Raw genomic sequence first — 15,422 nt, 5'->3', positions numbered from 1 at the left:
AGGAAATGAAAATTATTAAGCTTTATTTTAAAATTGAAATTAATGAAATCAACCAATTATCAATAATAATTGTATCAATGTGAATATCATAATGTTTTTGTTTTTAGGAAATACACACTGAAGTTATTTAGGAATAAAGGAGCATTATGTCTATAACTTACTTTCAAACAGTTCAGAAATAATAGGTGTATATAGAGAGAATGATTTTTAAAACCATGAGATTATTCAAGATATTAAAATTAACTTTAAAAATAAAAAAATTCCATATACATTTACTAACCTGGTGAGGTATACATTATGTAGGTGGGGTGGGGACTAGCAGTGGCTCACCGTCCATGGTACAACACTCTCAGATATGTGTGCGGGCATGAGTGGAAAAGAATGTGGAATATACACACCAGACTGCCTGCTGCCAATTATGTGGGGTAGACCAAGAATGGAGGCAGCACATTTTAAACTGTTTAATACAATTTTGAACTGTTTATGTTAAACAAGTATGCTCAAGAGAACTTTGTTTTTCAAGACCAGCTAGTACCGGGATAAAAGGTAACTTAAAGAGAATCTGCAGGAATCATAAGTCAAAAAAGGTAAAAACTAAAAAACACTTAAAATAAAATACCCTCATTATGAAGTTCAAGTCCTTCAACATCCCTAATCTAAGAGTCCCAATGATACTGAGGTCCATCCTATGGATTCATGATTGATGATTTGAGGCATTATCCTCATCCTTTCAGGAAAAAAAATCCCTATAAGCAAATTCCAAGATGAGTATCTTATAGCTAATATCATATTAGCCAGCATTTATCATAAGAACTTCAAGAGTTTTAATGGACATCAAAAAAGTCAAGTTTTTAATAAAATAAGTGAATACATTACAATGAATTAAGAAACCTGTGAATATGGGGAACGCAAAGGACAGGCTCTCTTGCTCTCAGTTCTCGTCTCTTCTTGAATGGTCCATTCTTATTTCACAGTCAGGTGTTCAGAGAGCCTTTCAATGCCATCTGAAAAGCAAGATCCCAGAGGGCAGCATCCTCTGGTATGAAGTTTTCTTTACACAAATTTAAGGCAGCAAAGGACCTAAATATTTCATTTTCTTCACCTTTAAAACAGGGATAGTGATAGCACCTTTCTAACAGGGTTGCTATGAGGACTAAATGTGACAGGTTGCTTAAAGCATTCAGCCAAGGGTCTGGATGCTTAGCACTATTCAACACATGATAACTCTCACTATCCTTGTCATTTCATAATAAAAGGAAAAAAAGACCAGTAAAATAGGAAGATACTCTATTTCACTAGTATTCAAGGAAATACACACCTATCAAAGTTTAGATGATGAAAAAAATGTTCACACAAACAATAAATGTCTAGCAGAAATGTGCTAACTTTAGTGTACTAGACATTTTTCCTGCCAACAGATCAGTAAAAGGTACAGCTACAGATGTTTAAAAACCTGAAGAATTAATGCTCCCTACTATTCATTTCAAACAAATGACAATGGAGACACAACGACCCAAAACCTATGGGATGCAGCAAAAGCAGTTCTAAGGGGGAAGTTTATAGCAATACAAGCCCACCTTAAGAAGCAGGAAACATCTCGAATAAACAAACTAACCTTGCACCTCAAGCAATTAGAGAAAGAAGAACAAAAAAACCCCAAAGCTACCAGAAGGAAAGAAATCATAAAAATCAGATCAGAAATAAATGAAAAAGAAATGAAGGAAACAATAGCAAAGATCAAAAACACTAAAAGCCGGTTCTTTGAGAAGATAAACAAAATAGATAAACCACTAGCCAGACTCATCAAGAAAAAAAAGGGAGAAGACTCAAATCAATAGAATTAGAAATGAAAAAGGAGAAGTAACAACTGACACTGCAGAAATAAAAAAGATCATGAGAGATTACTACAAGCAACTCTATGCCAATAAAATGGACAACCTGGAAGAAATGGACAAATTCTTAGAAATGCACAACATGCCAAGACTGAATCAGGAAGAAACAGAAAATATGAACAGACCAATCACAAGCACTGAAATTGAAACTGTGATTAAAAATCTTCCAACAAACAAAAGCCCAGGACCAGATGGCTTCACAGGCGAATTCTATCAAACATTTAGAGAAGAGCTAACACCTATCCTTCTCAAACTCTTCCAAAATATAGCAGAGGGAGGAACACTCCCAAATTCCTTCTACGAGGCCACCATCACCTTGATACCAAAACCAGACAAGGATGTCACAAAGAAAGAAAACTACAGGTCAATATCACTGATGAACATAGATGCAAAAATCCTCAACAAAATACTAGCAAACAGAATCCAACAGCACATTAAAAGGATTATACACCATGATCAAGGGGGGTTTATTCCAGGAACGCAAGGATTCTTCAATATATGCAAATCTATCCATGTGATAAACCATATTAACAAATTGAAGGAGAAAAACCATATGATCATCTCAATAGATGCAGAGAAAGCTTTTGACAAAATTCAACACCCATTTATGATAAAAACCCTGCAGAAAGCAGGCATAGAGGGAACTTTCCTCAACATAATAAAGGCCATATATGACAAGCCCACAGCCAACATCATCCTCAATGGTGAAAAAATGAAAGCATTTACACTAAGATCAGGAACAAGACAAGGTTGCCCACTCTCACCACGCTTATTCAACATAGTTTTGGAAGTTTTAGCCACAGCAATCACAGAAGAAAAGGAAATAAAAGGAATCCAAATCGGAAAAGAAGAAGTAAAGCTCTCACTGTCTACAGATGACGTGATACTATATATAGAGAATCCTAAAGATGCTACCAGAAAACTACTGGAGATAATCAATGAATTTGGTAAAGTAGCAGGATACAAGGTTAATGCACAGAAATCTCTGGCATTCCTATACACTAATGATGAAAAATCTGAAAGTGAAATCAAGAAAACACTCCCATTTACCATTGCAACAAAAAGAATAAAATATCTAGGAATAAACCTACCTAAGGAGACAAAAGACCTGTATGCAGAAAATTATGACACTGATGAAAGAAATTAAAGGTGATACAAATAGATGGAGAGATATACCATGTTCTTGGATTGGAAGAATCAACATTGCAAAAATGACTCTACTACCCAAAGCAATCTATACATTCAACGCAATCCCTATCAAACTACCACTGGCATTTTTCACAGAACTAGAACAAAAAATTTCACAATTTGTTTGGAAACACAAAAGACCCCGAATAGCCAAAGCAATCTTGAGAATGAAAAAAGGAGCTGGAGGAATCAGGCTCCCTGACTTCAGACTATACTACAAAGCTACAGTAATCAAGACTATGGTACTGGCACAAAAACAGAAAGACAGATCAATGGAACAGGACAGAAAGCCCAGAGATAAACCCATGCACATATGGACACCTTATCTTTGATAAAGGTGGCAGGAATGTACAGTGGAGAAAGGACAGCCTCTTCAATAAGTGGTGCTGGGAAAACTGGACAGCTACATGTAAAAGTATGAGATTAGATCACTCCCTAACACCATACACAAAAATAAGCTCAAAATGGATTAAAGACCTAAATGTAAGGCCAGAAACTACCAAACTCTTAGAGGAAAACATAGGCAGAACACTCTATGACATAAATCACAGCAAGATCCTTTCTGACCCACCTCCTAGAGAAATGGAAATAAAAACAAAAATAAATAAATGGGACCTAATGAAACTTCAAAGCTTTTGCACAGCAAAGGAAACCATAAACAAGACCAAAAGACAACCCTCAGAATGGGAGAAAATATTTGCAAATGAAGCAACTGACAAAGGATTATTCTCCAAAATTTACAAGCAGCTCATGCAGCTCAATAACAAAAAAACAAACAACCCAATCCAAAAATGGGCAGAAGACCTAAATAGACATTTCTCCAAAGAAGATATACAGACTGCCAACAAACACATGAAAGAATGCTCAACATCATTAATCACTAGAGAAATGCAAATCAAAACTACAATGAGATATCATCTCACACCAGTCAGAATGGCCATCATCAAAAAATCTAGAAACAATAAATGCTGGAGAGGGTGTGGAGAAAAGGGAACACTCTTGCACTGCTGGTGGGAATGTGAATTGGTTCAGCCACTATGGAGAACAGTATGGAGGTTCCTTAAAAAACCAGAAATAGAACTACCATATGACCCAGCAATCCCACTACTGGGCATATACCCTGAGAAAACCAAAATTCAAAAAGAGTCATGTACCAAAATGTTCATTGCAGCTCTATTTACAATAGCCCGGAGATGGAAACAACCTTAGTGCCCATCATCGGATGAATGGATAAAGAAGATGTGGCACATATATACAATGGAATATTCCTCAACCATAAAAAGAAACGAAATCGAGCTATTTGTAATGAGGTGGATAGACCTAGAGTCTGTCATACAGAGTGAAGTAAGTCAGAAAGAGAAAGACAAATACCGTATGCTAACACATATATATGGAATTTTAGAAAAAATAATGTCATGAAGAACCTAGGGGTAAGACAGGAATAAAGACGCAGACCTACTGGAGAACGGACTTGAAGATATGGGGAGGGGGAAGGGTGAGCTGTGACAGGGCGAGAGAGAGTCATGGACATATACACACTAACAAATGTAGTAAGGTAGATAGCTAATGGGAAGCAGCCACATGGCACAGGGATATTGGCTCAGTGCTTTGTGACAGCCTGAAGGGGTGGGATGTGGAGGGTGGGAGGGAGGGAGACGCGAGAGGGAAGACATATGGGAACATATGTATATGTATAACTGATTCACTTTGTTATAAAGCAGAAACTAACACACCATTGTAAAGCAATTATACCCCAATAAAGATGTTAAAAAAAAAAAAAAAGCCATCAGAGTATAAACTACATATATACAAAGGAATATTACTCAGCCATAAAAAGGAATGAAATTGGGTCATTTGTAGAGACATGGATGGACCTAGAGACTGTCATACAGAGTGAAGTAAGTCAGAAAGAGAAAAACAAATATCGTATATTAAAAGACAGCCATCAACTCCTGGATAATGAACATCAAAACTCATGACAGCCTACAGCCTGGAAATTCTGGTGACTCTCTGATTAAGGCCCAAATAACTGAGGATTGGATGCAGCCCAACAAGTCTGTAAAAACAGAAGCACTTTGCTATAAGATGTACCTCTTGGATGTTGAGACCCAAGCCAGACAGGCAGTGGGCCCCTCCCAGATCCTGCCCTGTGGAATGAGTCTCTGCTGCAGACCACAGCCACAACCATGGCTGCTCCAATCTGTGCTCTGAGGAGCAACTTGGAAACCAACACTGCAGGAATTTCAACATCTCAGCATGAATCTACCTTCCACAAAACTTAGAATAGCTTGACCAAATAACAGCCATATTGGTCAAGACAGCCAAAAATGAAATTTCCATCTCCCAAACTGGAAAAGAAAGAAAAAGAAAAAGGGAGAAAGAGAAAAAGAAAGAAATCACAGACACAAAAATTTGATTATTTAAGAATTTCAATATAATTTCTTTTGTTCTTTATCATTTTCATGATTACACTGTAAACTTACTGCACTAATACCCAAGCTGGGTATTATAATTGTATATATCAACTTCCTAGTGGTCTGTTACTAGAATACACAGTATATACTGTTTACAGTGCAGTACAGTGGTTCTAGAATATAATGCATCATTATATTAGTTGATGATAGTAAAAATAAAATCTGTTTTAAAAGTCTGTCAAGTGAAACTCAAATGAAATTGAGAAGTCTTAGGGCTGCAATGCAGTCTGGAAATGCCATGTTATACTTTTCATATGTGTTAGGCACAGTGGCAGATACAAAGAGAAAAAGAAATCAAGGCATGTGGACTGTCTCCAGGCAGCTCTCTCCTGGCCTCTATGAACATGGTCACACATTCTACGGTCACATAGACTGACCTGTCAAGCAGAGGGGATGAGGTGGAAAAACAGATTCTCCCACTTCAGCGTGATTTTCAAAGATCTTTGTCCAAGGCACTTTCACAGTCTACATACCCTATCTACTGGTGTGTCCTATTTACTGTACACATGGTATGTACCAGGCACAATGCTAATAACTTTATACATATTGTTTCATTTAATACTCACAACAATTTTAAGACAGATGCTAATATTTTTATACCCATTTTAGAGGTGAGGCAACTAAGGCCCAGAAAGCTTTAGACCCCCTCAGGGTCTGAGTCATATTAGCACCCAGACCTAACACTTCCCTCTGGCATCCTGGCTGAGGTTTTAAAAATATCTAGATAAAGACCTCTACATGGTTCTCACTTTATGTTGCCATTAAAACAATTAAAAATTAGTAACTTCTATTCCTCATCACTCCTTCTATTTCCATTGTAAAGAGAACCCACACACACACACTCAGGAGGGTAGAGACAAAACTCCAGATGGATATCTGCCTCCTTGTAGGGGATCTGGGACAGCAGTGGTGGGTGAGTGGCTGGGGCTGATGCAAGGAGTACCTTTTCTGCGATGCCATTTTCTGTCGTGTATATTGCCATGAGCTCGGTGTCTTCATTGTCCTGTTCACCGCTGGACGTGGCGCCTCCATTGATCACCACCTGAAGGGAAACACTTCATTTAGAGGCTTTTTTCACCCTATACACTCTGTTGTATGAAAACATTTTGCCCCAAAGAAAAAAACTGCATTTTCACTTATCAGATTAGCCAAGTTTTAAGTTTTCTTAAATGAAACTCCTGACAAGTGCACTGCACCAGTGATCACACGTGTTTTTGATGGAGAAACGTACCATGTGTCCTACAGAGTGAGGCTGCATGAATTGGGGGTCAGCTGAAGGAGACCAGAAATGTAACACCCAAAGGAACTACAAGGAGTAGGACCCTCAACAGCCTCCAGGGACAAGGGAGGCTTGGCTGAGAGGACAAAGCTGCAGTTTCTGAGCGGGTGAGAGGCATTCTGAGCTGCCTTGGTTGAGATCCCTTCCCAGGTAACGCCTGATAACAACTTACTTCTATGTCCCTACAGGGAAGAAATGTGCCAGTTAGAGCAATTCATGCACTGCTGTTATCCTAACTTACTAACTTATATTTCTCACTGCAGTTAAATAAACTAGCCCACTGGTGTGTGCCTTTCTTTGTGGCATTGGAGGGATGTGGATGGGCAGGGGCTGTCTATGCCAACAAAATTGAGTTTCTGGGCCCTAAAGGTATGGACTAGAAATTATCCTAAGAATCAAAAGAAAACACCTGGGCACCCAGCAGGTCACGACCCGTCTTCATGCCTACCCTTGGTGAGATAACGCATAGTCTCCTTAGGTCCTGGCTGACTGCAAGAACCTTAAAATATTTTTAGTCTTTAGCCTAATGATTCCATTTTTAAGAATCTATCTTGAAAAAAATAATACTGAATATAATTATATGTATGAATAACAACACATTTTTTAAATACAGAGGAAAAAAAGAAAAACCACACAAAAAGTTTAAATTCTGGTGTTATAAAATACACTAAGGAGAAGTAAAAGATGAGTGATGGTGTAAGAGAAAACACGGTGCAACACGTAACAATGATTGGTATTAGGAATTCAAAAAGAACACCTGCAAATCCGTAATACAAATAACCCAAAGGATAGGAGTCTATGATCCACAGGGAAAAAAAAAATTAAAATATCCAATGAGACACAAAAAAAGCTGTTCAACCTTACGTAAAATTATAGAAGTGACAAAATATAATTTCATTTTTTAACATAAATTAGGGGGAAATTTTAAAAGACGAATCTGGTGTTGACCAGGGTGTAGGGAGATTACGTTCTTGGTGGAATGACCTTTGTGGTGGGGAACTTAGCACTGGGATTCGAAAAAGGCATTTTCTTGGAGCCAGCAATTACACTCACGGAAACTTATCCTCCAGAAATATCTATGCAATATCTATGTTCAAGGTTGATGACTGCAGCATTATTTACAATGCTGAACACTTAGAAAACCTTAAATGTTTATCAAAAAGACAGACGTTGTTAAATTATCATATATCCGTTTCAAGAATAATATTCAGTCATTTTTTTTTTTTTAAGTTTTTAATTTTTTGGCCCTGCCACATGGCTTGCAGGTTCCCTGACCAGGGATCAAATCTGGACCCACGGCAGTGAAAGTGCCGACTCCTAACCACTGGACCACCAGGGAATTCCCAATATTCAGCCATTTAAAAGAATAAAACTGGGCTTCCCTGTTGGCGCAGTGGTTAAGAATCCTCCTACCAATGCAGGGGACACGGGTTCAATCCCTCACATGTTGCGGAGCAACTAAGCCCGTGAGCCACAACTACTGAAGCCTGTGCGCCTACAGCCCGTGCTCTGCAACGAGAGAAGTCACCGCAATGAGAAGCCCGGACACCACAATGAAGAGTAGCCCCCACTCTCCTCAACTAGAGAAAGCCTGTGCGCAGCAACGAAGACCCAACACAGCCAAAAAAAAAAAATAAATTTTAAAAAAAATGGGCACTTTATGTAGATTGACTCATTTAATGAAAAAAGTTTTTTTTAAAGAATAAAACTGGACTTCCCTGGTGGCGCAGTGGTTGGGAGTCCGCCTGCCGATGCAGGGGACACGGGTTCGTGCCCCGGTCCGGGAAGATCCCACATGCCGCGGAGCGGCTGGGCCCGTGAGCCATGGCCGCTGAGCCTGCGCATCCGGGGCCTGTGCTCCACAACGGGAGAGGCCACAACAGTGAGAGGCCCGCGTACCGCAAAAAAATAAAAGAATAAAACTGATGTACTGACAAGGAAACAAGTCCAAGAAATACTGTTTTTTTTAAAAAAGCCACAAAACAGTAAGCCTAGAATTATCCCAATTATGCTAAATAAAATAAAATTTTAATATCCTCTCTATCTGTCCAAATGTTTCGTTAAGGATCCAGAAAAGTCACAAACTACTATGTAGGTTGCCCTAGGTGCAATGAGTAATGATGGGCAGCTTTCATTTTTCATTACCAACCCTTCTTTAGCATTTGGATCTTTTATAATCAGTATATTCGTGTGTTATTTGATACTGCTTTTTTAAATGGCTAATAAAAAGATGTACACCAGGGACTTCCATGGTGGTCCAATGGGTAAAACTCCGTGCTCCCAATGCAGTGGGCCCGTGTTCGATCCCTGGTCAGGGAACTAGATTCTGCATGCATGTCACAACTAAGAGTTCACATGCCACAACTAAGATCCCGAGTGCTACAACTAAGACTTGGCGCAGATTAGATAGATATTAAAAAAAAAAAAAAAAAAGACGTACACCAGTATACCAAAACAGTAACAGTAATTGCCTTTAAGCAGTGGGGCCATTTTCACCCTCTTTTTCCCTTTATATATTTTGATAATTTTCTCTAATGAGGACAATTTATTTTTATAACAGGGAAGAAATTAAAAAGACTAAAGATTCAAGCAGCATGGCTTGGACTAACTAAGGCAGTCCAGAGAGATTTCAATCCACCTATTTTTGCACTTGAGGAAATCAGGCCAGAGAACATTTTAATTTCTTATTCAAGGTCATATAGATTATATAACCCAAGTCTAAGGCTAGTTTTAAAGTATTCCAAAAATCTCAATTAACTAGTACATAATTCTTACAGGATAAAATATTTTTATTTCAAATAAAGAGTTGCTTTTAAAACTCTCTCTAAGTCATGCTATAGCTTTTTACACAGCCGACTAAGTTTGTGGCATTTGTTTGCCTATAAAACTAGCTGCCAGCAGGATACGTGCTCCTAGCCAAGTTCAAGTCCACAACATAAAACTCTAACTCACTATTACAACCATGCTCCAAGTCATATCACAGCAGCACTCAACCCATTTAGAAGCCAAGAGGTACACACACTCAGGATGAACCACCTTCAAACAACATTTAATTACGTAGTCATCCGAAAAACCCAGGCCTGATTTAAAGTCCTATCCCAGCTAAAACTAACCATCTACATTCATCAATGGTTGCCGCAGAGAGCAAAATTGCTTCATGGGTATGGGGTTTTCTTTTGGGGTGATGAAAATGTTTTGGAACTAGGCAGAGGTGATGGTTGCACAATACTGTGATTGTGTTAAATGTCACTGAATTGTTCCCTTTTAAATTATTAATTTTGTTGTGTGAATTTCACCTCAATATTTTTTTTTTTTAATCTGTATATGTGTCACCAAAGAGTAGATTCTGGCAGGAGTAGGCAACTCTCACTCCTCCCCTGACTTACTGCAATCTCGCACACACACAATTAAATAAATAGGTACTATAAAATGAGATGGTCCCCAGACTAGGAAACGGCTCACATATTCATTCAACAAACACTGTTTGAGAACCTACTCTGCCCAGGCAATGAGGATGCAGTCCTGACATGCCCCAGGAACGGGTGTCAGGTTACAGAATTGTGACTGAACAAAGGATGCAGCAGGGAGTCACGACGTGGTGCCCAGGACAGGTGTGCCATGATCCAGTGTGCCACATCTGGCTTTGGATGACATGCTGACTGCAGCGGGAGAGTGGAAGGGTGGGGTGAAGTAAAGGGGATGATGACGGGGAACAGAGGCAGGCAGACCCTTTATGAGGCAACTGCCAGACAAGAAGGGACAGTGGCCTGAGCCAAGGTTTTAACAGTGCTCTGGGAAAGGTAGTCTGGTTCAAGAGAGAGCTAGGACATGGCCTTAATACTGCCTGGGGACTGCCCAGACAGGAGCCGTAGCACCACAGCACCGCAGCTCTGCAGGGCGAGTGCAGGGGGAGACACCACCACAGTACGATGGGCAACATCCCAGGCCTGGACTGGATTTTGCGGGCAGAGGGGTAAAGCATCTGGGCTGCTGTCCAGTTCACTCACCCAGGTGGCCGGTGGATGGAGGTGCTGGTCCCAAAGAGATTTGTGTAGGGAGAGACAGAGTGACAAACTGGTACAACAGAAGTTTGTAAGTCAATTCAAAATATGTCTGATCCACAGAAATCATCCCGTAAAGAAGCTTACGTTCCCAGGCCAGTGTGCGAAGTTTATTCAACTGTAAATATTATTGACCTACGATTTCTAACATATTTCCATAGGTAAAGCGATCCCTGGGGACCTCAGAGCCCACCTTCCATCCTGGAAGTCTCATGCTCCAGAGCTGAGCCACTGCCTCTCTCCAAGCCATTCTCATCCCTAAGAGAGGAAGATGCGCCCCTTCTTCCCAGGTCCCTGCTCCATCAGCGCTCCAACTGAGAATGGAAACAAACCTAGAAGGTAGGAGATTCTGGAGCAAATGGGAGATGAAACAGGTTTTCACTCAAGGGAAAGGGGAATTCAGCACCAGGCGGAAGCCAAGGCTATAGAAGAAAGGGACCACTGACCTGCTATGTCTCCTGTGTCTATGTGCAGGGAGTGACTAGACATCACTGAAAGTAAAACACTAGTTGTTTCACTAATATTTTCCCTTTGGCATATTAAATTAGCCACTCTAATGGTCCATTTTCTTAAAAACATGAAATTTAATTTAAAAAATCAGATCAGTTCTTCAGGAAAGGCATAGAGTTTTGTTTTGTTTTTTTTTAAGAGAAAATGATTAAAATGTTGCTGATACTATGAAAGCTCCATATTTTTGAACCTCTAAATATTATTTCAACTGGGAAATAAAACATGTCTTAGAAAGCTTTTTAAACTTAATAAAAATGGATTTTCTTTTGTGTTATTAATAGCATCACAGATAACAGAGGGAAATCTTTCATCTCAGGGAACTGATCATGTTTTTCTTTAAAATATATATATATCAGCAGATTATTTTAACATTTTTCGGGAACCATGTCCTTTCTCCCCCCAGAACTATTTGAAATCAAACTTGTGGCTTTAAATTTTTTTCGCCTAAACTAATATCATACAATCACTCAATCAGTTTAGGAAAGCAGGTTCTCTCTGCCTAAATTTTTCCAGTTGGTTTTGTCTCCAACAAAAAAAGGCTATGCTGCCTTTGGTGGGGGTATGTGTCTAGTGCTCAGTAAATATGTCTTTCTTGCTTATGTGTTTTATTTCCACTAAGACAATAACGTTAAAGTATTTGTTTCTGAACAGTAATCCTGAGACGGTCAAATTGTATAGGAAGCAGGAGTGACAGGAGTGATAGCCCAGGAGTCCCACACTGAGCATCACTATGACAGCAATGCCAATTTAAGCTGACAGCTGATGAGCCTGTGTTACTCATACAGAAGGTAAAGGATGCAGGTACCAGGGAAACCTAGCACCTCTGATCAGAACGTTCAGAGCTCAATTTATTACCTATTGCAGATCTGGTAAAATGTACCCACCACTGTCATGTGTCTGGTAGTCAAGTGAGCCATTTTCTACTAAAACAATCATTTTCAGAGTAGTAATAAAGGTCCCCAAATTAAGTGCTTTCTATTCTTTTAATAAAAAGGTGGGAATTCCCTAGCGGTGCAGTGGTTAAGACTTGACGGCCTCACTGCCTGGGCCTTGGGTTCGATCCCTGGTTGGGAAACTAAGATCCCGCAAGCAATGTGGTATGGAAGTAACACACCTTATTCTTACCCCCCTACACACACCATTATTTCCTCTGATATGTGTATCTATACTACAATTAAAACGTGTTTTAAATAAAGATGATATCAAGACTACTGTTTCACAGCCTTTAACCCAAGCCTCCTTTTAATGAACATAAAAATCTCCCACCTACCTTCAAATTATTTGAAACTTCAAGATTAACTGCCATGAAAAATAAATCAAAGTGAGTATAATACAACATATGCTAAACCTCCAGAGCTTGTCAATCTTAGGTTATGACACCCTAAAAGATCTAGCTGGTAGATCTAATTTAATGCTACTGACCCTAAAGTTGGCAGAGGCAGCAAAGCCCCTAATCTTATTTCCACTGCTTCTTCAAATACAGCAGCTCCCTGTGACACACCCAGTGGCTACGTGCAAGCAAAACCATCGGAAGCAACCAATACTGCAGCCAAAAGCCCAGCCAACCCTACAAAGCACAGCCTCCCTTGCACTGCCCCAGCCCAGCCCAGGTCTTAGGGCAGCTCTGAATTTCTTCAGCCTTCTCCAGAAAGCTCCTGGGGCCACAGCAGCCAGAGAATCCCTCAGGGTTCCAGGTGTCTCCCACCTGCCCCCCCAGCATGACTTGTCCTTCAAGAGGAGCAGAAGGTACCTCACCTCTCTCTAAAGCCAGCCCCTACCCCAAAGGGCTGGATGGGTTGATGTGCCATCACTGGCTCGTACTGCGAACATTGGCTGTGCTCCTCCTGCTCCCACACACATCTCACAGCCGCAGTGACGGTGAAAGCTAATGTTGCTGGGCACAGATTCATGCCGAGCACTGGGCTGGGCACTTCACCAGATATCTTCCCTTCAAGGCAATGTTTGCAAGAGCTTAACTAGGTATGTCCCTGGGACCCACCCCCAACCCCACCCCATCCTCAAACTGACTCCAGTAAAAATCCCAAGGGCACCCAGCAGGTTACGGCACACCACCCAAAAGGGGGCCATTGTCTTCCATTCTTTCCAGGCGCTAACACTTTATAGATAACAAAGCTAAATTCTCTGACATGCAAATATGTAAGGGCTACAAACCAGCAAGAAAAAGGTGAACATTCCAACAGGAAAATAAGGAAATATAAATGGCTCCTGAATATTTGAAAAGATGTTCAACCTCACTCATGCGATGCAAATTAAAACTAAACTTTTCATCTATTAAACTGGCCAAAGGCCCAGTCTGACCCACGTTCCACTGGCAAGCCTGCAGGAAAACAGGCACTCACCCTGCAAATGGAGATGAAATGACCTCAACAGAGGTCACTTAGTTGTACCCCTCAAATTACCAAGGCACACACCCTCTGCCTCAACAATCCCACTCTTAGAAATTTATCCTTCTATTACATCTGAGTGAACTGTCATGTGCATGGTTATTCACTGAAGTGCAAATTGTAATAACAAAATATTAGAAACAATCTAGATGCCTATCTAGAAATAGTTAAATAAATTACGATACATCCATACCACAGAATGCTCTGGAGTTACCAAAAGAATGAGGATGCGCTTTATATTCTGACGTAGGTACATACAGAACATCATCCATCATATATAAGTGGCTAAAGCAAGAGCAGAGCTATAGACATAGATATTTAGATGCACACACGTGTGTAAAAGGGGATCTGCTTACATATTCACAAACTATTTCTTGAAAGGTAGTGTGTAGGGAGAATTGGTGCATGCAAGACCAAGCAAGGGGCTTTTCACTCAATACCCTTTGAACTCTTAAATTTTGAATTATATAAATATATTACCTAATGTTTAAAAAATAAATACTAATTTAAAACTAGAACTTCCTTTCAGGACCAATTAAAATTATGGTACATCTTCTAAGATAAATACCATGTTGTTGCTAATGAGGACGAGGCAAATCCATTTGAACTTTTTGGGAAAGAGGTCCAGGGCACCTTGTTAATAAACACAGTAAAGCTGGTTACAGACGGTCTGCGAAAGTACCAGCCCATTTGCGCATACACACACGATGACAGAATTACACACCCTGCTTCCCAACCATGTATTAATGTGGAAACTTTTCCTGACCCTCACCACCGGTTCCAACATGAGAGCAGGACTCCTTCCATCTGGACTTCTTTCTTTCCTGGTTTCTATGAATATGGCCACAAGAAGGAGCCTTCAAAAGGAGATGGAATGGAGCAAAGAAGATTCTCCCCCACCTTAGTGCGACTTCCAATGTTTTGGTCGAAAAACTCTGTCAAAGTATTTTGACATTTTAGCTAAACTAACCACTAGTTTCTCCTTATTCCCTTATTTATTGCACATTTCACAAATGCCAGGTGCCATGTTAATAAGTTTACATATATTTTCTCATTTTATCCCTGTGACAACTCTGAGACAACTCTGAGATGCTATCTGCATTCCCATTTTAGAAAACTGATACCTAGAGAATTTAAGTAATTCCCTCGGGGTCTGAGTCACATTTGCAATGCAGACCTTACTCCAGACCTCAAGCTCTTTCCTTCAGGATTCTGGCTGAGGCTTTAAATAAAATCTAGATAATCACTCTACAGGTGCCCACCCTCCCTTGGTCCACATACTTGTGCAGGCCTTTGAAGAAGCCTATCAGAGAAGGATTGTTTCCCAAAGCCAGTTAACATTTGTAAAAGAGTCAATGGCTTGAGTCCCCCTTCTGATCCTCCCATCTGCCTGGGTTCTGTGGTTTAAGAGGCACAGCAGAAGTGGAGAAGAGGAGTGGAACAAACATGTATTCACTGCATACTGTGTATATGATCTGATGCTGCTATGTGTAATCTCATTTACTTTTCAAACATCCCAGGTGGCTGTGGCTTCAAGGATGAGTGAACGCATGGTTTCTCACGGGTATCAAGGGGTAAACTGAGACTTACAGTTAAGACCCCAAAGCCACATC

At 40.1% G+C, this 15,422-nt stretch overlaps 1 protein-coding gene across 7 annotated transcripts in view; it reads right to left on the bottom strand.

The window, feature by feature from the left end:
- SLC23A2 (solute carrier family 23 member 2) overlaps positions 1–15,422 on the bottom strand; it is a 161,691-nt gene that overhangs the window by 66,940 nt on the left and 79,329 nt on the right. For all 7 annotated transcript variants that reach the window (XM_089896589.1, XM_022556453.2, XM_089896593.1 and 4 more), the window contains one exon: positions 6,498–6,596. In XM_089896589.1, the coding sequence (XP_089752715.1) occupies positions 6,498–6,596 (99 nt within the window). The remainder of the gene's footprint in view (positions 1–6,497; positions 6,597–15,422) is intronic.

This window comes from Delphinapterus leucas, chromosome 15, assembly GCF_059928025.1.
Source record: "Delphinapterus leucas isolate spDelLeu-1000000601 "Yukka" chromosome 15, BTC_Dleu_Yukka2, whole genome shotgun sequence".
Lineage (NCBI taxonomy): Eukaryota > Metazoa > Chordata > Mammalia > Artiodactyla > Monodontidae > Delphinapterus > Delphinapterus leucas.
Note: the sequence above shows the minus strand (reverse complement) of the source record. Positions and strands in the feature narration are given on the sequence as shown.